The sequence below is a fragment of the Fukomys damarensis genome, unplaced genomic scaffold (assembly GCF_012274545.1).
Source record: "Fukomys damarensis isolate Sample0158 unplaced genomic scaffold, DMR_v1.0_HiC HiC_scaffold_37, whole genome shotgun sequence".
Classification (NCBI taxonomy): domain Eukaryota; kingdom Metazoa; phylum Chordata; class Mammalia; order Rodentia; family Bathyergidae; genus Fukomys; species Fukomys damarensis.
The window spans coordinates 14,434,010-14,457,454 of record NW_022900949.1 but is presented as its reverse complement, the minus strand read 5'-3'; the positions used below and the strand labels follow the sequence as shown (position 1 = coordinate 14,457,454).

The 23,445-nt window shown below is 34.7% G+C and overlaps 1 protein-coding gene and 1 pseudogene across 1 annotated transcript; one reads left to right on the top strand and one right to left on the bottom strand.

The window, feature by feature from the left end:
• Positions 1 to 5,746: 5,746 nt before the first annotated feature.
• LOC104867606 (olfactory receptor 7E24-like) lies at positions 5,747 to 6,470 on the top strand. The gene is made up of 2 exons (XM_033759649.1): positions 5,747 to 6,122; positions 6,190 to 6,470. The coding sequence occupies exons 1-2, from the start codon at positions 5,747 to 5,749 to the stop codon at positions 6,468 to 6,470; spliced, it is 657 nt and encodes a 218-aa protein (XP_033615540.1).
• Positions 6,471 to 21,625: 15,155 nt separating this feature from the next.
• On the bottom strand, positions 21,626 to 22,569 carry LOC104867604 (annotated as a pseudogene).
• Positions 22,570 to 23,445: the final 876 nt, after the last annotated feature.

The following is a 23,445-nucleotide window of genomic DNA, read 5'->3' as shown; positions in this document are numbered from 1 at the left end:
AAAGAGATTTTTTGGTCTCATGGGGAAGAGAATTTCAATCTTGCTTCCGTTTTGGAGCCTGTGGCCAAGGCTTGTCATTGAAGAAATGAGCATGTTAGTCCTGAGTGACCTGTTACGGAGAGCACAAGGTGTGTGAATCTCTCTTCCTCTCTGTGCTCATAATGCTTGAATAAAATAAGGATAATAGCACACATCCATATGTGTGGCAACTAAACAAGGTAGAATTTAACTATTTAGCAATTGAGATTTCTTATTGCATTAATTTCTGCCATGACTTGATTTGTTCTTCTTTTCCTAGAAGTTTAAGGTTCAATATTAAGTTGTTCATTTGAGTTCATTCTGTGTTCCTGATGTGAAAGTTCGCTGTTATAAATTTTCATTTTAAGACTGCTTTTATTGTTTCCCATGAATTCTTTTTCTTTAAATAAAGATTTGCACCATTAAGCAAGTATAAAGTTTATTAAGTATAGCAAAATTCATTTAAATGGCTTTGGAACTTGAAATTACATGTTTTTTAATCTACATAAACTTGAGGCATACAGTCACTTGCTCCCTTCACTTTGTGCCTTTAAAAGAACACATGAATAAATCCTTTGTGTTTTATTTTACAATAAGTTATAGAGAAAAAATTAAGTGGATTATAGGATCCATGTGTCCATGACACAAAGAAAAACAAAAACAAATACTATTTTGTCTTGTCTTTACATCAATGGGGCATTTGTGAAAGGAATGGAGCTGCATACAGTAAGGTATTAAGCATCTTCACATCATGCTGATTATGGATAAGTACTGTGACTCAGGGAAGGGTCCATTCAATGTTGAATGCAGGTTTTTATTTTTGTTCACAATTGTCTTTTGTACCAGGGATCAAACTCAGGTCCTTGAGCTTGCAAGGCAGGTAGCAGACCCACTGAGCTAAATCCTCAGCCTTGGGTTTTTATTTTTAATGTCTCTTCTGTGAGAAACAAACTATAGGTATGGGAAATAAGCTGTAAAGTAAAGTACACTATTCCTCTCCACACATATACATATAATCACACAGATACTAAAGCAATGTCCTGCAAAAGAAATAGAAAAGAAGTGACTACAGGACACCAGAGATGACTGGTAAGAATATACTTATAACTGATAGTAATGATACCTAAATTTTAATTGACTCTAATTTATACACATTAACCCTAAATAGAGTACTTGCTATCTTATGCATAATTCTTAGTGTAGTTACTTCTAGTAAAATTTAACGCTAATGTAAATATTCTCTGAGATATTAAAAAGCCTCCCTGAATCACAAAAATAACAAGTGTAGTTGAAAGGATTAAAAAATAAATTAACATATGCTATCTGATACAGTGAAATGTTTCACTGTTTCCAATCCACAGAAAGTTTCATGCAAAGTTTCAGATTTGATAATCATAGGTCCTTTAGAGGAATACTTTCAACTCTCATTTCCTCAATACAAATGAAATTAAGACTTGAAATTTCAACATTTCAATTATGGGAAATAAGTGCAAGGAAGAACATGTATGTGGGAAGCTCAAAAATGTCCTACAGTGGTGTTAGGAGAGAAATCTGTGCTGAATGCTTAAGGAAGTGCTCTCTCTCAGATGTTTGTCTGTCATCCACACCTCTCTGTGATGAACTCAGCTGGGGATATTCACTGTTCTTCTCTGTGAAGTTTCAGAGAACTCCAATAGTAAGGGCACAGTGAGCAAGGGGCCTCTGCTGAAGTGACAGAGATTTAATTGTCTGCTGTCGATAAGAGGTTACCTAGCAGAATTACCCTGTGTCTGTAATCACACAACCCCATTTGACTAAGGCATTTTTCTACATAGCAAGTGCATGCAAGTTCCATTAAAATAAAAGATTCTTCCATTTTTTGACAAATATAACTCCAGAAAGAAAGAAGACATGAAATAAAACAAGACAATAGGAGAAATTTCTGAGTACCTGGAAGACATGAAGCCCTTGAATGCGTTTCCTGATGTTATGGTTAGTGCCTTTTTCTATATCCTGATCATCATGTTTTTAATCCCCTTAGAGCACTTAGAAGACCCTGCAGAAGGCCGTGCTTTCTGCTGTTATAAGTGAGACATCAATGGAAGTAGAACCAGGTTATGTAGAAAGGAAATTTGGAATAATAATCATTTCCCCACTATAAAAAAGACAATAAAATTTCTATTCCTTATAACTGATATACTGTTTTTCATATCTGTGCCCTCATCTGGCTATCAAAAATACCATGCTTCTCTTTGGTATGAGGAAATAATAATTTTAATTATCTTTCTCATATCAGTGAGCTCCCTTTGTTCTTACTGGATAATGTTGTTTCTCTGCTGGATCTTAGTCAAGGAGAGCAGACCCAAAGACCTTCTTATGCCTGTTGCCCAATGAAAGCTCAGTCTCTGTCCTCAAGATTGATATTTATGCAAAGACACATAGGATCTCCTTAATACAGACAACAGTAGCGCCTGGGACACAGGTACAGAGATGGAAACAGGACTGGAGTAACTAAAAGGCTCAAGGCTAAATATTGACTATTCTGTGTCTTGGAGTCTCAATGCACAGAGCTCATAATTTGCCAAATTGATCTTTGCCATCCCAATCTCTAAGGATTTCCAAATGCTAATGGAAGGAGAAAAAAGGAAGACAAATGTCCACAAGATATTTTGGATTCTTTATCTACTCCGATAAATCTAGTTTGTCCTAATGACTTCTGTCATTTATATATACTTCCTAAATGGTGATTTGCCTTTATTTCATTTTTGAAGTAAAATACATGTAACAAAATTACACTTTTAACCATGATAAGTGTACACTTCGATATTGTTGTGAGTCACTCAACATCATATATCTTCAATAATTTCTCATTTTCCAAACTGGAAATTTATGTTGTCTCTAACAGCAGTTTGCTTTGTGGAATTCAGAATTAAGAGACACTGGAAGCACTAACCACTGAATGAGGCATCTGGTCTCATTTTGAGATAACATCAAGACCCTGAGCTCTGAAGTTCTGTAAACCACATGGCTGTAAAAGCTTCAAGACAAAAAGAACCATCGTTAACATTTGCTTTCGTGACCCTGAACACCCTCTTCCTATAGTCTAGAATAGATAACTAAGTGAATCTTACAGGTAAACTCCCCTAATTAAAAAGAATTGCTGCATCTGGGTTGAAAATTAACTGTCTCTTGACCATGATTTTTATATCAGTAATATGAATTGATAGAATGAAATGTAACCACCTGAATGAGATCAAGGCTGTAAAACCCTATAAAAGAGGGAACTGTAAGGTAGTAGGGGGTTCATCTCTGGCACTGCTTTGGGGCATAATTCACCTTTTGCTGACAAAATAAGCTTTTTCTTATTTTACTTCCATTCTGTCTCTCTCCATTTACCAATTCCTTCCACAATATTTGGTGTGTTGGTTGGGATGGAAAGGGCTAAATGGCATGGTCCATGTTGGGCCTCAACCCATGTCCCATGGAGGGAGTGACCATCCACTCAAGAGAAAAGATTTCTCTTTTTCATGAGAAAAGGTTTCTTTGAGGATGGTTTATCATGAGAATGAAATTACAGAGGTATGGCAACACTTTAAATTTCATACGCAATTATCAGTCTCTAAAATCAGTTATCTTAATAAATAAGTGTATGTTATTATTGGAGAGATAATATATATGAAGTATTTTTTGAATACAAGAAAACTTTATAAAACATTGTTCCAAAACCTTGTGTAAGAAATTAAACAGAAGCTCAAAAGCTGATTAAAATAATTGGTCTGAGCCTATGGTGTCTGAGTACTTTTACATTATCTATCTATTATCTATCACTAGTGATGAAAAATTAAATATTTTCAAAACTTTTACACAGCTACCCTATTCCTGTTTTATAGATGAGAGTGAATTACTGTACTTACAGAAGTTTTTTCACATATATATATATATATGTGTGTGTGTGTGTGTGTGTGTGTGTATACGCTCGCACATATATACACATAAATACATACATATATATATATATATATATACACACACATATATATTTATTTATTTTGTACATGACTTTTTAGGTGTGTATTATAATTTTGTGGGTTTTTTTGCATATTCCCAAGTTATAAAGGGGTAACAGAACAAACTATCCCAATTTCCTATATGTAGCCAAAATAAGAGAACAAAAATCATCAGGAAAGATTAATCTGAAAAACCTATCAATCAGAGTTAGTGAGGCTTGAAATCATTCAGGCCTTTGAACTTAACTTGTTTCTAACAGTGCCACTGGATATAAAAAGGTCTAGTATCAGAGCAATAATGAAGCATAATCCAATGCTACTACAAAACATAGAATTTAAAAAAGAACAAAAGGGTATCACACATAGGAGATATTTTATGGAGTAAAATGATCCAGTAGAAAATTAAAAATGGCAGATGTGCTTCTTACAATTTAATATATTAATCATTGACAGGTATGGTATGCACTAATGTGTCATAAGATTGTGTGCATATATTAGGACCGGATAAATACAATTTTATATTTTTACATGGTATATCCTGATTCCTCTTTTTTCACGAGGTAAGCAAATATAAAATAAAAATCATTATTCAACAAAATCATTATTCATATGTGCTTTTCTCTTCATTAATAATTATAAGATCTATCATTATTAATAAACAATTGAGATTTCAATATGCAGATAGAAAAACATAAATATTTTTGGTGCATATCAGCAAGAAAAATATACATATATAAATAAAGAGTAAAATGGAAGACAAACAGAAAACAACATAGATGTTCAAATAATTCTTTAAATTATTACATTGTTTAAAATATTTTAGGGGCCGGAGATTTAACTCAGGGGTTTGGTGGCCTGCCTTGGAAGGGCAAAGACCAGAGTTCAATCCCCAGGATCCAAAAAAAAGTACATATGCTAAATTGTTTCAGTTGTATTTCTCTTTTTTTTCTCAGTTTATTAAAAAGAAGATTTTGTGCTATATTCAATTTGCTTTGTTTTGTAAGGCAGAGTCATTTTTGTCGATGAATTGTACTCTGAGTAACATTTGTCCCTTTCTATTAAGACTATGGCACATCGTGTAATAACTAAGGTTATTCTCTAAAGAGTTTGCAATGATATTTTGTTTATTTTTATAGACATAAAAATAATAGTTTAAAAATAAAAATGTATTCTTATCTTTTAAGGAGTTTAATATATTTTACTGGGGTCATAGTTTTCTCATCTCAAATGTTCTCATCTGGACACTAGAGTTGGCCACTAGAGTGTCTATAAAGTGAGAGTGCCCAGATAGAGCTGGAAAACAAATAACTCAATAATGAAAGAATGGGTTTTATCACAATGGATCACCTTGTTTTAAGGTTTATAGACCTCATCTGAGTATATTTCGATTATGAATACTTCAATTTATGATCTACATAGAATCATGTGTGCTACTTATTCATTGTTTTCCCCCACAAAGGATATTTTGAAAAGGAGCTCAAGTACTATGTAAACACATAATGTAACATACATATTTGAATTTTTTTTCTTTTATTGAGTTTATTGGTACATTTTAGGTATACAGTATAATTACATTCATTATTGGGATCTTGTACCTTAACATGACATGTCTTGGTTCTTTTGGGATTGTTCTTGTCAATGTACCTGCTCATCATCCTGGCCATCAGCTCTGCCTCCCACCTTCACACCCCTGTACTTCTTCTTCCCCAACCTGTTCTTGATTGACATGTTTCACCTTCACTATGGTCTCCAAGATGATTGTGGACATCCTAACTCACAGTAGGGTCATTTCCTATGTGGACTGCCTGACACAGTTGTCTTTTGTCTCAATGTTTGGATGTATGGATGACATGCTTCTGACCGTGATGGCCTATGATCAGTTTCTGGCAATCTGCCACTTTGTGTACTACACAGTCATTATGAATCCACACCTCTCTGTCTTAATGCTATTCTTATTCTTTATCAGCCTTTTGGGCTCTCAGCTGCACAAAGTAACTGTCTTGCAATTTACTTGCTTCAAAGTTGTGGAAATTGCTAATTTTTTCCTGCCATCCTACTCCATTTTTAACCTTTCATGTTCTGATATCTTGATAAAAGCCTTTGCCACATATTTTGTTGGTGCCATATTAGTCTTTTTTCCCATGTTAGGGATCATTTTTCTCTTAATGTAATGTTGTTTCATCAGTTCTAAAAATATCATCATCAAGTGGAAGGTTCAAAGCCTTTTGTACCTGTGGTTCTCACCTGTCAGTTGTTGGCTTATTTTATGGACCAGGCCTTCCATCATATCTTGGTTCACTTGTGTCATATTCTCCCATGGAGGTCATGGTGGCCTCACTGATGTACAGCGTGGTCACACCTATGCTGAACCCCTTCATCTACAGCCTGAGGAACAGGGACATCAGCAACACACTCAACAAGCTCCACAGTCAAAGTCTAAACTCGGATTGTATGGTAAAAATCTGAGATGTTGTTTTGAAAATGTAGTGAAATTGAAAACCCAAATTCACCTCTCAACAATGTCTTATTAATCATATGATCTCAGAAGACTAATGCCTTCAATTTATATTCATGATTCATGTGAGAGTCATGGCTGATTGGTGGGTGGGGGAATTTAGGTTTTATCCATCATCCACAATTGTCTTTCATTTTTGGTAGAAGTGTTTTTCACATGTGTGAGATGCTATCTCATATAGGTTTTGCTTTTCACTTTCTTGATGGATCTAAATATTGGGCATTTTCCTTTATTGCTGATGTTATTTTAAGCAATATCTAATTGATCACTTTTTGAATTTTTAAATCATTACTATTTTTTCACTATTAATTTCTTCCTCATTAGTTAACTTTATTGGTATAGTTTAGATATACTTTGTGATCAGATTCATCATATGGAATTTGTACCTGTACATTATATATATTCATTCTATTTTCAATTCCTCTCTGCTGCCTTCTACTCCTCTTTCACTTCTCATTTACAAAAACATTATTTCCCTTTTATTTTTCTTTCCTTTTTTCCATTTTACCTTTATTTCCTTTTTTTAATTTCCCTTCCTTTCTTTCCCCCTCCCCTCCCTTCTCCCTACTGTAATTTGAAGATATTCTTCCTATTTCAAAAAATCTCATACATTTTTGTCATCATTTACACTTTCAGATTTTTTCACATAGCAAAAAATGTAATATTTATAAATGTGTGTCTGATTTATTCTCAACAGTACTGTCCATAGATGCATCTATTTACCTTTTAATTTCTCAAATATATCCTTTATGGATGACTGTACTCCATTGCATAAAAAAACACATCTTCTTATCCATTCAGTAGTTGATTAGCATTTGGGCTGTTTCTAAAATATATCCATTACAAACTCTACTGCTGCATACACAGATGTGCATGTATCAATGTGTCATGATGTGTTTAATACTTTCAGGAAGGAAATAAGCACGAGAACAGCTTGGTCAAATGGAACTTCTAATCTTGGATTTTTGAGGAATGTCTACATTGATTTTCATAGTAGTTGCACCAGTCTCCTCTCCCATGAAGAGTGAATGGTTCCTATTTCCCCAGAGCCCCCCTGACATTTGTTATTGGTTTATTTCTTGATAATGGGCATTATTTTGGGCATTAGGTAAAGTTTCAATATTGTTTTAGTTTGCATTTTTTGAATTACCAGTGATGATGAACCCTTTTTCACCTATTTATTTACCATTTGTACTTTTTTCATCTCAGAAGTATGTATTCATCACAGATGTCAATTTTTTATTGGGTCTTTAGATTTGGGGGTTTTATTTTTTCAGTTCTTTATTTATTCTAAATAGTAGTCATTTGTCTGAGGAATGTCTGGCAATTTTTTTCCCCAATGTGTGGGTTGTCTCTTCACTCTGTTAGTGATTTCCTTATGATAAATACCTCATAGAAAATTGGACTAGATTGTCTTTATCTCAATTTGATAAATATCATCTGTGATAAACCAACAACCAACATCATAACAAATATTTAAAAGCTGAAAGTTTTAACCCAATGATCATGAAGAAGACCAGGATGTCCACTATCACCACTCCTATTCAATATAGCTCTGTAAACATTTGCCAGAACATTTAGACAAGAGAAAGTTAATAGGAAAGAATATAGGAAATGAAGAAGTTAATTATCATTATTTGCAGACAATACTCTACATAGGAGACCCCAAAGAATCCACCCAAAGACTTCTAGATGTAATACCCAAATTTGGTCATGTTACTAGATCCAAAGTCAACATTCCATCAATAGCATTCCAAGAAACTGACTAAGAGAAACACTTGGAACTCTGATGCTTTCACTACAGCATAAAGATGTAATATTTAGAAATTAATCTAACAAAGGAAGTTAAATATATTTACATTGAAAACTACAGTACTCTGAAAAAGGATATGGGTAAGAATATTAGAAAATGGAAAGATATCCCTTATTCATGGGTAGGAAGAACCAACATAGTGAAAACAGCCATACTCCAAAACTTGTCATACAAATTTAATGCATTATCAATTAAAATACTAACAGCATACATCACAGAACTAGAGAAAATATTCCTAAAGTTCCATTGAAACTACAAGAGACTTACAGTAGCAAAAGCCAAACTCCACCAAAGTCATTGTAGAGGAGATCACAATTCTAAAATGTCTTGTGAACATTTATCTTCTATTTTTCTCCTTATTACATTAATATTAGAAAAGTCTTACAGATTGGGGTGGCATAGAGCAATCTGGCTAATTATAATTTCTGTGCATTTAGCCTCCAAGGCCATGCAATAGACAACAATTACCTTGTCCTCCACCTCTTCACTTTGATGACTCCATTCCAGTGACCTCCACACTCACTTCCCAGCCCTAAGGTTGTCTGCATCGGGGAGCCCATACATAACTTCATGTTAATTTCAATCCTGAGGACAGAAACTGAGGATTTAATGGGCAGAAGACGTGGGAGTGTTTTGGGGTCTGATCTGCTTGACTATGACCCAGCAGAGAAACAGCATCACCCAGTAAGTGCAGATGGACCTGATTGATATGGAGAGAGCCTTGCAAGTATTACTTCCTCACTGTGAGGACAAACATGACAGTTTGAGTGGCCAGTGGGAAGATGTAAATATGAAAAAATATTAGTTAGAAGAAATGGAATTGTGGTTTTAGCTTTAGTGGGTAAAGCAGAATTATTATTTTAAATGTGTTACGTACACATCCTGTTTTCTGTTAAAAAGTATGTCTCACCCATGATGATAAATTGTATCTTTTTAACTGACTTCTAAGTACTCCAAAGGATTATGAAGGTGATTATCAGAATGTAGGAGAGGAGGATAATAACCAAAAACATCGTGAACTTATTTTGAGGGCTTCTTATACGTTAGGACCTGAGGTACTTATTCTATGTAGCTTCTTTTATTTTATGTGGTTTGTTTTCTAGAAGGTATGAGTGTCCATGCTGTTATTGCTTATAGGATATGGCAGAGTCCATCATTTTAATGGATCTTACAATAGTTAGTAGGTAGAAAGATGAGTCAGGTGAATTGGTCTGTCTGGTTAGAGACAAAAGATATCATAGAGAGATAATTCTTGCATGTAGTCCTCTTAACACAACAAGATACTTAATTCTCCTGCCACTTCAGAAATAGACCCCTGAATCATTTTTTCTTACTTTGCGAGGGGGTGTTCCTGAAAGCTCACAGTGTAAAGAAGTGAATGTCCTCAGACGCATCTAACATAGACAGAACCAGATGACCCAGATGACCAGAAAGGTTCTCAGAGAGCACTTCCTTTCCTTCAACACTCAGCACAGATTTCTCTCCAGCAATAACTGCAGGAAGTTTATGCAGCTCCTCACACCTTTCCCATGCTTCCAATTATTTCACAGTTTCAAGTGGGTTTTTTTTTTCTTGGTTTCATTCTTAATTATTTCAGATTCATATTAGTTTCTGAAATTTGTCTCTCTGTTTCTCTTTGTGGGTTTGGAAACAATGAAAACTTTTAATGGCCTAGACAGTATCTTTCCTTTTATTTTTAATCCTTTCAGTTCTACTTATTTTCACTTGTACATAGAGCAGGGATGTGATATCTTTGAGACAGCATTGTAATTAGTGTTGAGTTCTCGTAGAAGAAATGCCCTGAAGATTATACAGATAAGGAGTGATCTTTTTCGGGGGTTAATGTATGTAAAGAGAAAAAGAAATTGTAGCCAAGGCCAGGCATTCTTTGGTTATTTGGCATTAAATACCTTCATCATGTAGTACAGTATTCCTGTCGCAGACTCTTTCATCTTCCTAATTTGAAACTCTGTCCTCAAACATTCCTATTCTAACTTCCTCATCCCCTTACAATCATCATCCTTCCGTGTCTGTGTAAATTTGATTCTTCTAGGTACCTAATATAAGGAGGGTCCTATTCATAAGTATCTTGAGGATATACTCCTAAGTGAATTAAATAAATCAAACATGTGTAAATACCAAATGATTTCTCTAGTGTGAATAAACTATGATAGTACATAAGATCCTAATGATATAATGGACAATGTGAAACAGAAAGAAAGGGGTTAAAGGTGTAGGGAAAGTGGGAAGGGTAGGGGAAAGATAAGGGAAAAGAAAAATATAAGAAAATGAAGCATTTGTAAAGGGGGGAGGGGTGAAGGGAGGGCAGGGACAAGGGGAGAAATGAGAACCAAAACCTGTCATTTAAAGGTACATGATCCCAATAATGAATGTAACTTTTCTGTATACCTAAAATGTACCAATAAACTCAATGAGGAAAAAAATGAATGGGGTCATATTACTTATTCTTTTTTAACTTTATTAAGTTTACTGGTATCACCAGTTCTATAACAATAGAATGTTTTGTTTGAAGAAACAACAGTATGGAAAATTTCATTAAGTTTAAAATATTCCTTAGCTGCCATAGAGGTTGTGTATGTGGGAGATCTTTTCCCTGTTTTTGTGAAGCAGTGTGAACAGAGAGGGGTGAATTGTATACACATTTTTCATATATTCACAGGTCAATGCCAGGGATATAATGCTGATTGCCTGCCCCTCAAACCAGGCACGGTCTCTATTATGGAGGTAAAAAGAAATATTCTATATGAAAGATGAAATTACTTAGCCAATTATCATACAAAGATTATTACTAGGTATACATCAGAGATGCTATTTACAGAATGCATTGACAATAATAGATTATATTTCATAGAACTTTTTTGCAACAAAAATATAGGTGATTAATAGTAAAATAATGTGAGTCCCAAGTATTGTAATTTATATACCTACCCCCACCAACATATTTTCTAGAAATTCTCACTTGTGTTATATGGAGAGAAGCACCAGGATTTGAAAAGATTGTAATAACAAACTCACTAAGCATTGTATATGCCTCTAGCAGTGCTGTGCATGAGTTGAAGTATGTGGAGTTGATTTATGTAATTAACAGAGAGACTTAAATCATGTATCACTTCAATATAGTTCATGGAATCAGATCTTGTGACATTGCAGACTACCTAAATGAGCTACAGTCATTTTGAAAATGAAAGTTCTATAAGCAATGTGATGGATTCAGAAATCAATAAGGATGTATGTATATTGACATAGAACACACCCTCTGAATCTGGGCCAGCAGCTTCTTTGGGGAAGGATGTTATGCAGGAGAACGAAATCATGCAGATGTACCATTATCTCAAATTGTACAGATAGTGATTAAAATTACTCTGAAATATTAGCTCTGAAGCACATATTATTACATGCTTATTTTAAAATATGACCATTAGTGTCTATACTTATATATAGTACTATTGGCTTTTATCCAAATATCAGGAAATAGTCAAAGACTATATTTCTGAAATCTGGTATTGGAAAGGATCACCAAGGACATAATATGCAGATGTTTTGAAAAAAATAGGTTTAGTTCAAAGCTAAGGCAGCTTGACATTTTTAAATTTTCACAAATACATATATTCATGAGACTCAGCTCTACCAGTTGACACAATTTAAAATAATTTTAAAATATTTTACAATGATATTATAATCTAAGTAATTATTGTCTCTAACTTACAGGTGGACTAATGACTAGTTCTTTTCTTTTTACATTTTTCTCCAGTCATCATACAGTGACACAACTAAATAATAAACTCAATTTGTCTTGAAGTAGCTAGGGTTATAAAATTACAATCCATGTAGAAGAAAGTATTGTTATGGATGTCTAATAAATTGCATAAGGATAGCGGGACTGGAACTCGGGCATTGGGTTCCAATGTAGTTATAAAGTACTTAGTCATACATAAGTGGGTTGAATGATCAGAAAAAAAATAAAACAGTATTCTTAGGGCACTCACTAAACTTTGCAGATTAAAAAGCATCAAAGCACTGTGTTACTTGTTGGATATATTACTGAGACAGAAGAATGGCGTTGCACAAGAGTGGTACAACCACTGTGGAAAACAATATGGAGATACCTCAAACAACTAGGATTAGAAGTCCCATTTGACCCAGCTTGGAAAACAATATGGAGATACCTCAAACAACTAGGATTAGAAGTCCCATTTGACCCAGCTATTCTTCTACAGAGTATCTTCCCAAAAGAATGAAAAGAATCATACCGCAATGATATATACACACCCATGTTTATAGTGGCATGGCTTGGGAGAGGTAAAATTTGGAAACAGCCAAATTGCCCATCAACTGGAGACTGGATAAAGAAGATATGGAACACTTTTCAGCCATAAAAAATGTGAAACTAGAGACATTTAAAACTAAGTGGATGCACAATGAGGCCATACTCTTAATTGAAATTAGCAAGACACATGTGAAAATACCAAGTAGTTTATCTGGTATGAAAAAATAAAAGTGTAAATAAGGATCAAAATGTATAATTGATATTGAGTAATGGAAGAAAAGTCATAAAAGAGTAGGGGTAAAACCACTTCTAGTAAAAGATTCACTCCTTCTCTGAGAAAACTTCTTAATCTGATACTGTTTAATGAGATTTGATATATATATATATATATATTGTGTGTGTGTGTGTGTGTGGTACTGGGGCTCAAACTCAGGCCCTGGTGCTCACAAGGGAGGCAGCAGAACCACTGACCCAAATCCCCTGCCCAAATGTAACTGTATTGTATACCTAAAACATACTGATAAACTTAATGCCTCATAAAAAAAGAATAGGGTTGACATAAATAAACTTGCAAAAATAAAAAATTGAGGAGTGTTATATAGCTTTCATTGCATTATCATTGAAAATGGGGTCAGTACACAGTAATGGCACATTTGTGTTTGATGATGAAATAGGTTATGTGCATTTAAGTTACATTTAGAAAAACTTGAAGGCTACAGAATTAGAGAAGTTATGCATTCAATAATAATCAAAATACAAACAAAAGTCAAGTGAGGATTTCATTCATAAAGAAGGATATTATAAAACACAAATAGCTGAAAATTCCTGGAAGATAGATGGCATATGATATTTTCTAATTGGGAGTCATCAAGTTTAATTTGGTGTTGAGATGAGTCATTCTTCTTGCCTGGTTTTCAGTATTCTATGTCACCAAAAGGTGTGCTGTTTTTTAGTACTTGGTGTGTGTTCTTTCCTTTTACAAAAACTTTTTTTTTCTCTTTTACAAAGGTGACTGAACAATATAGAAGGACAGAATTTAACCTGTGCCTCAGAATTCTATCTCATGGCTTCCTGAGAAGACCTGGACCTGAAGCCCATGCTACCTATGTATCTGTTCACAGTGCTTGAAGACCTGCTAATCATTCTGATCATCAGCCCCGACTTCCACCTCCACAGCCCCATGTACTTCTTCCTCTCTAACCTGTCCTACTCTGACATCTGTTTCATCTCCACCTTGGTCCCAAAGATGATTGTGGACATCTGGGCTCAGAGCACAGTCATCTTTTCTCTGGCCTGCCTCACACAGATGTCTCTGTTTATCATTTTCATATGTTTGGATGATGCACTTCTCACAGTGATGGCCTATGACAGGCTTGTGGCCATCACTCACCTGTGGCAATAGTATAGCATCCTGAACCATCATCTCTGTGGATTCTTCATTTTTATGTCTTTTGTTTTAGTTGTTTTATAGCCCAGATGCAAAATTTGACCATTTTATACTTTACCTACTTTAAGGATACAGAAATTACTTTTTTTTCTGTCACCTTCTCAACTTCTTAATCCTTCCTATTCTGATAACATTACCGAAAACATAGTCATGTATTTTGTTGGTGCAATCTCGGGTTTTCTTCCCCTGTCAGGGATCTTTTACTTTTTTTTTTTTTTTTTTGAGACAGGGTCTCAATTGTAGTTGAGACTGACCTGGAACTCACTATGTAGCCCAATCTGGTCTCAGAGTCACAGCAATCCTCCTGCCTCAGCCTCCCAAGTGCTGGAATTACAGGTGTGTGCCACCATGCCCGGCTAAGGGATCTTTTACTCTTACTACAAAATTGTTTCCTTCCTTCTGAGGATCCCATCATCAAAGGGGAAATATAAAGCCTTCTCCACCCGTGTACACATCTCACCTCTCAGTGGTTTGCTTATTTTATGGAACAGTCATTTGAGAGTACCTTGCAGCTGCTGCTTCAAATTCTCCTAGAAATAGTGCAGTGGCCTTTCTGGTGCACAGTTTTTGCCCCTACGCTCAATCCCTTCATCTACAGATGGAGGAACAAGGACATTAAAAGTGCCCTGTGGAGGACATGGGATGGAATAAATAAGTTTCTTCATCTCCCTTATGATTGTACTTTGTAATCTTGTACCAATCATCCAATCCTAGAACACCTCCCTCTTTGGTCAAATTATTCTTGCAGTTTCTTGGTTTTCAATGCACTCTTTATGTAAACCATAATGGAATAGTCTTTCCTTTTCTTTGGGTTTAATTGTACTGAGTGTTCTGAAATTCTTTTCATCATAAAGATCATGACTACCACAGTAAACCCAGGTGATTTCTGTAGTTTCTGTGCATGATCCTAGCCTCCAGGTGAAATGCTAAACTTCCTTTATAAGTGTGTTTCAAATTGACCTTTGTCACCTCTCACATATACTTACTTTCAAAATTGTATCTAATGCATACATTTAGCAATGTTATATCTTGGGGCCATGTCAGGTACCTTCCCCCTCCAATCTGCCCTTCAAATATTTACTTTTCACTGTTGAGTGGGAGGTCTTGATAATCCTAATAAATTTTCCACTTAGTGTTGTGTCTAATCACTACTGCTCAATAAATTTTACTATCTTGGAAATTCATTATATTCCAGTATTTCGTTCATGTCCCTAAGCACTCTGTGTTTTAGAGTCTCCGTTTAGTGACTATCTTTGTGCTCACATTGCTCATTTTCATTTATATTTTGCAGTGACTGTTGAACCCATTTTTCATTTCCAATTTTCTCTAGTAAAAGAACTACGTTAATAACTATATAATAAATATATATATAATAACTAAATAACTATACATAATTATATAGTTATATGTAGATACATAGTAAGTCTTAACAAAACTGTGGGTCACACTGTGCAGCACAGCAGAGCAGATCAGTGCTATAGCCAACTATTACAGCTCAGTCTTGCAGCCAAGTACCACAGCTGTGAGGCACAGCTGAGCTTTAGCTCAGTGTGGCAGCTCTGCCTCATAGCTATTGTAATTTGAAATCTCATGAATCTGATGGTCTGTTGAAGAGGTGGAGAAAAACTGTAATATGCCACCAAGCCCCAGGGGCTCAGGTGAGTCTGAGCATCTACCAGAAATGAGAGCCTCTGTATATAGGGATCTACAGGGTAGGCAAGCATGCTCAATGAAGCAGAAGGATAGAGTTGCAGAACATTTCTGAAACACATTCCATGTGAGCATACTCACTGAAGCAGGGGGTGAGTAGTGACAGATCATTCCTGAAGCAAAGGGGTGGAGTTACAGAACATTCCTGAAACACATGCCATTTGAATATGTTCACTGAAGCAGGGCACAGAGTTACAGAACATTCTTGAGAGGGGGTGAACCTTAACAGAACCTTCTTGTGAGGGGACAGAACTCAACAGACATTCCTAAAAGGTCACACAGTTCACACAGTCACAAACCATTTTTATACACCAAGCACAAATTGAGGAGTTTTAGAACATCCTTGAAAGGGAGTGGAGCTCAACAGAACCTTCTTTTGAGAGGACAGAGTTTAACAGAACATTACTGAAAGTTCACACAGTTCAAACAATCACAAACCATTGTGATACTTTGGGCAGGATCCCAGCAATGCAAACTGACATTTCAAAAAAAAAAAAAAATTCTGTTGTAGATTAAAAAAAATCAAGGCAATACAGGGGGCTAGGTTATTTTATAACATTTCTCTATGATGTCATATAGTATACACTCCCTGAAGGTAAACTTTATTTTTTTTCCTCTTTTATTCAAAGTATTAGAATAATTTTATGATGTATTAGCGCTTTCCATGGTAAAACATAGTAAAGTTCAGAAAAGCTGTCTCAAATTGGTGAAACACTCTTGACTAAGATAGCTATCATACAGATATGTGAAAACCAATAATAATCTCAATAGACACAGTGAAAGACACTGACAAAACTCAATAATTTTCATGATAAAAATTGATAGGACAAATTGACAGTATTACATCTCCTATCCATGTCATAGAATCTCTTCCCATTTATATATTTCTTCTTTAATTTACTTCAGCAATATTTTAAAGTTTTAATTCTACATTTATTACACATTCTTAAATTCTAAGTTTTATTCTTTTTCATTCTATTTTATTTTATTTATTTTTTAAATTGAGTTTATTGGTACATTTTAGGCATGTCATATTGTCAAGTTGTCAATACTTCCCAGAATTATCTAAGGGTTCAATTCAATTGTTATCAAGCACTCAATAAATTCTATATAGAAATGGAAAAAATTTCATAGAAACATATATGGAAGAAACTTACCTCAAACTCATAAATGTCACTTGAGACAAACACTGCCAATGGGGAAAGACTAAATGCATTTTCTTTATGACCATGAAAATGACAATGGTGGGCACAACATTCACTCATGCTTAGTATGGTATTAAAAACTTTACCCAGAGTAAATAGGCAAAAGAAAAAAAAAGGATATGTAGTGGCCAAGAAGCTTTAGTTACCTTAAAAAAACATTATCATCTACATACCTTGTACTCAAATCAAATAAAAATGGATCAAATATCTAGTTATGAAAACAGCCACAAAACAGGTAAAAAAATTAAAGACATAGAACACTGAATGCCAATTACACAACAAAAATGTTCATATCAAACTAAAAAGCTTCAACAATGCAAAGAAAATACTAAACAGAGTGCAGAGAAAAAGTACAGTATAGGGGAAAAATTTTACTGCTGCTCCGCAAAGGACTAAAATGTAGAATGCATGACAATTTAACAAATCAGACCCAGAAACTAAAGATCATATTAAAAATGGGCAAGTAAAATAGTCACTTCTCAAAAGAAGAAATAAAAGTGACCGATAAATATATGAAAAAAAATGTTCAGCATTTTTGCTCATTAGAGAAATGTAAATCAGAATGACACTAAGATTTCATCTCTTTGAAGCACTAATGGCTCTCATGGAGGACTCAAAAACAAAACTACAACAAATTCTAGAGAGGTAGTGGGGGATAAGTGATGATTCTCTTTTGCAGTGGAAATGTAACTAGTACAACTATTATTGAAAGCAGTATGAAGAGTCCCCAAAGAACCAAAAATAAAAATACCATTTAAACTAGGTATACTTTATCTCAGTACCTTCCAAAAGAGTGAAAGTCATCTAATTACAGTAATCTGTAATACATACACATGCTATTGCCAGCAAAATTAACAGTAGCTAAATTATGGAAACAGCCTATATGCCCACCAACAGATAAAGAAAATGTACACATGTATACACAAAGAATACTACACTTTCATACAAGAGGATAAACTTCAGTTATTTGCTGGAAAGTTATTGGATCTTAAGGATATAATGCTAAGTGAAATAAATTAGACTTTGTTTTATGTCATTTGTACTTTCTTCAAAGGTAGGGGAAAGGAAAGAAAGGAAAAGAAAAGTATGAGAGAAGGGAAAAATGCAAGCAAGGCCTTTGTAAATAGGGAAGAGTGGAACAGGTGAATAGAGGGCAGACAAAATAAGAACCAAGGTGCATCATGTAAAGTTACAAGATCCCAATGATGAATATAACCATTGCATACTTAAAAATTACCAATAAACTTCATGGAAAACACAGTTAAATTAGATATTCTTGTAACACCATAAAATAGAATTGAGTTATGTGTGAGTCATGAAAATGAAAGTCCACCAGAAGTAAACTAAGAGAAAAACTTGATGGCATTGGTCAAAAAACTTATCCCAAACCCAAGGCAACAAAGGCAAAAACAAAGAATAAATTGCATCAAACATAAAACCTTCCATACAGTCTGAAAATATATTTTTAAAAATAGTACATTTTAAAATGTGCTTACTTGTCAGTTAAGTGGTAAATAATTCAATCACGGTAAAACATTGCTTACAAGAATAGTTTGCTTCAGAAACCTGCTTGTAGTCCAAATTACTTGTATATCAAAGCAAATTTCTCCTTGAGAATCAATGTGAAATCAGAAGATTTGTTCCACAACCCTTAAATATTTACATGAAGTGATTATAATACTCTAATACAATACAAAATAATAATGAAAATAAAAATCATAAAGACATTAACCTGCAGCTACGATTGACAACCTCTGTGTGTAGTGAGGGAGATGAGAGTAGAGTTATTCTATAGGACAATTTTCACTATCACTAATGGAATCACTGCTGTCTATTGGCTCAGTGCAATCCTTTTCTTCTGTGTAAATTTTACAAGAATCCTATCCAATGACACCTGCTTTTGCCTCCTTTTGAGGATTTCCTGGAAATTTTTCTTTGCATTGTTCTTAAATAGATAACAGATTCATTGCTCCCACAGCTACAACCTTTTTCCGGTCATGATTTTCTACTAAATTTTGCAGTTTCCCACATTTTATGTGTCTCTTTATATCAGTCAAAATGAAGAATTTTTCCTCAGCCTTCTTTTCCTCCTCCCCCACAGAAGAGATCTCTCCATAAGCTCTTGCTGTTGGAAGAGGATAAGTCACAGTCCTGCAGAAAGAGGGGTAACCTAGTGATAAAGAGGCTGAAACTCTGTTGTCTTACTTGTGACCATGTGATGCTCAGCCTAGTACTGCAAAACTTCACTCATTTATCAATTAAAACTTATTAGAAATGTTGGCTTGTCTTGTGGAACACACACAGGACAAATGAAAATCCAAGCTTTTACTGCATGTCAAAATCAAGTTACACAACAGTAAGCAAACTACTCTCAACAAGGCAAAATACTTCTTTAGATATTTCTCAGACGACAAAATCATTTAGCAAGAGAAATAGCTTCAAGAGACCTATTATATATCATGATGAATATAATTTATAACAATAAGCTGTGTACTTGAGATAAAAGAGAAACATACATGAGGGGAGATACATATTAAAGCTCATATCTGATAAGTGCCAAGCATCCAAAATATAAAAATAAAACTGACAGATCAGAAGTAAAAGTTCACACTATACTAATGCAATGTGAGCAAAGAAACTTGAAAAGCCATTTCTGCACAGAGTGTATATAATATGTGTATAATATGTATATATATAATATGTGTGTGTGTCATGGGGAAATTAAATTTGTCATGCTCATTCCCTTTTATTTTATACTCTCTATTTCCTTTATCTTTATTTGCTCCTCATTTATATGTTGAGTTTCTCATATAAGAGAAAATATGACATATTTAAGTTTTTGTGTCTGATTCATCTCACATTATGGAATCAAGGCGCATTTACTTTCTTTCAAATGACAGGTTTATTCTTTACAGAAAGAGATGGGGGCAGGAAGGAGGAAAGGAAAGTTAAGGGATGAAAACAAATTACAATGTTATGTGCACGTGCCAACTTCCCACTAGAAATTTAATCTTTATGTACTGTGAGGTTGTACTAATAAAAAGTAAAAATTTAAAACAGAAGTGATGTCTGAAGCACAATAAACTTTTTTCACTCCTCATAAAGAACATACTTTTAATAAAATTAAAGGTTAAAAGTATTGGCAAGAATGCGAAGATATGAAGGTCATTATACTTTGTTAAAAATGTAAAATGTGTTTGCCAATTCGTGATTAAAAGGGAAGGGTAGAGGTAAGGGGAAAAAATGAGAATCAAGACTTGCCATGTAGAGGTACATGATCCCAACAATGAATGTAACTGTACTGTATCCCTAAAATGTACCAATAAACTCAATAAAATTAATAAATAAAAATTAAAAAATAAAAAAAGTAAACATATTATGAACTTATAACCATTAATCCCACTCCTAGATATATTGCAGCAATAATTGAAAACAAGTGCAGTTACTTCCTGTGAACAACCAGAGTAGGTCTGCAAAATCTTTTTAAGGCATTTCTCCATTCTGTGCATATCATAGACTGTACACACACAGAAAGTAAAATTATTGGGGTTTCGTTGAACAATTAATGTCATGGGGAAAACAATGCATGTGGAGTTTGTCACTGACTGCAGCATCACTGTGTAGCAGAAGACTACTAAAGATAAATGAGCATTCATATTTAGATGAGCACTATTCACAATAGGAGATCATGGAAATTAACCAAATGTTCACCAACGGACAGATGGACAGTGTCTGTATATACATATTAACCTGTTCAAAGAAATGAAGCTTGTTAACCTTAGCCAATAAAAAATTCAAAATGAAGGAGAAAAATGAAGGAAGGAAGGAAGAAAAGAGAAGGAAAATGATGACAAGGAAAGAAGAAATGATAGAGGTAAGAATCACAGCAAGAATCACATGAAATGAAAGATCTCAGAGTCATCCTCAGCATTTTCTTACTATAAAGTGAATGAAGAAATGCACTTTCAAGGTGAGAGTTCAGTCCAGTCTTTGTTCTTATTTAAGAGGAACAGCAAACATAAGAGTGTGGGCTGAGAATCAAGTTCCAAGCCACCATACAGCCTGGTCTCAGTCTCTACACTTCATAAGTTGGAGGAATGTGAGGAATATTTTTTTTCTTATTTTTTGTACCTGGGATCCAATTTGGGACTTTGCACTGGCAAGGCAGGCAGAGCCAACACTAAGCTAAATCCCTGGGTCTTATGAGGAATATTTTCAAATAAATCTTTTCAGTATGAAATCATGAAAAATCAGAGGTACACTTTGGATGTGGTACACATCTTACAGTGATGATTTTCATTGCATTCATTTAATTTTTTAAATTTAAAAATTTTTAAACAACCATTTCATCAGTTGTTATCAGTACTTTACATGATGTTGAAAATATCAGGAATGTCCATGAGAAATCTTAACAGTCTTACATCTTTATGAAACATTCATAGGTAGAAAAGATTAAGAGCAAAGTTTTGAGGGAGTTGTAAAGAAGAAACCAATAGAATAACATAAAATTCAAAGTCATAGATGTTTTGTGAATACAAGAATTTTAGGATGTCATTTAGGAAAGAATAAGGTCCAGTATTATAAATTGACAGCATTTGCTTCCAGGAACACGATGGCCACTTAATTCTAAGATTAGTGGTCCATCAAGAACCAGAGGCTGCTCTGCTGAGGACTCTTCCCAGGTCCCCCTTCACATCCTTGTTCCTCAGGCTGTAGATGAAGGGGCTCAGCATGGGGTCACCACAGTGTACATCACAGAGGCAACAGAGCTTTCAATGGAAGAATGAGTAATAGCTGAACTGAGGTAAACGCCAAGTCCTGTTCCATAGAACAAGGAGACCACACAGAGGTGAGACCCACAGGTGGAAAATGCTCTATACCTGCTTGTAGAGGAGGACATCCTCAGCAAGGAGGAGACAATCTGAGAGTAAGAGAAGAGGATCCCAGTGGTGGGACACACACCCAGCAGGGCTGTTTACAAATACAGTAGGATAATATTGACATTGGCAATGGTACCAGACCTGGCCACCCTCAGGACCTGAGCCAATTCACAGAAGAAATGTGGGACTTTGGTGTCTATGGAGAAAGTCAGTTGCTTCACAAGTAGAATGTGAAGCAGTGGGACCAAAAACATGATGAACCATGATATGAGAACTAAGAAAACATAGAAATCGGGGTTCATGATGGCCACATATATCAGGGGTTGGCAGATGGCCACAAAGCGGTCATAGGCCATTATGGTCAATAGTAAATTATCCATTCCCACAAAAGCCAAAACCAAATACACCTGGGTGAGGCACTCTGTGTACAAAATACCTTTGTTGTGTTCATGAATATTCACCAGCATCTTGGGGACTGTGGTAGAAATGAAACAGATGTCAGTGAAGGACAGGTTGGAGAGGAAGAAATACATGGGGGTGTGGAGGTGGGAGTCAGAGCTGATGGCCAGGATGATGAGCAGGTTCCCAAGCACTGTGACCAGGTACATGGACAGGAACACTCCAAACAGAATGGGCTGCAAATTAGCATCCTGTGAGAGGCCCAGGAGGAAGAATTGTGCTGCACCTGTGTAGTTTTCTGTTTCCATGTCATGAAGTATCTGCTGTGATAGAAGAAAAATTAGTGTTGAAAGCATAGCCAAAGGTCATTGCACTTACTTTGCACTTCATCATGTCATATGGGAACAGATCTCTTCTCTTTCTATTGGTTCCTGCCAATAATAATGGTTAACTAATCAAAGTGTTATTTTGTTTCTCTTCCAGTATGTGTGATTGTACATTTTTTAGTCAATTTAGCAGATTCTTCTCTCTTTTAGTCACTGATGCCCTTGTTTTAATTCTCCTAATTTAATGTATAGACATAAACACATATTAACATTTAACATTTAATATAACTCTTCTAAAATAGGTAAAAACTTTCACATACTTTACTTGATAATCTCTATACTTCTTTTTGTAGTATCTCTACAATACCAAATGAAAATGAATTTCTAACACAATGTTATTATATGATTTGAAACTTCTTAGGGATTTGAAAATTAATTCTTAGTGCCTTGTTTCAGTTTTAAAGATATGCTTATTACTGTTATTTGTTTCTAAGGATTAAAAGTTTTTTGTTCATGATAAAAACTTCAATAAATTTTTAGCTATAATTATTCATTTTGTTATTAATCTTGGACAAGTAAATCTACCAAGGTAACATATACATCTGTCATCTTTAAATTGTTTTTTTGAGTCAAAATTCCTAAAATAGGATGTTAGTCAAACAACATAACACATTTGTGACCTTGTAAAACTTATTTAAACTCTCTTAACTGCAAATATGCCTCTTTTTCAGCAGCATTGTACATGTTCACTGCATGGTAGTTTTTAAGCAAAAGTGAATGAGGTGGTCTAATTCATTCTTTTGTTCCTGGGATACATTGGGTGTTTTATGAATGTGAAGTTTTGTTCCTAACATCTCA

Excerpts from the sequence above, each read along its gene's own strand:
- LOC104867606 (XM_033759649.1), top strand. The coding sequence starts at position 5,747 with ATGGTCTCCAAGATGATTGTGGACATCCTAACTCACAGTAGGGTCATT. Across the intron at positions 6,123-6,189 it reads CTTTGCCACATATTTTGTTG|TTCTAAAAATATCATCATCA; the intron begins GTGCCATATTAG and ends TTGTTTCATCAG.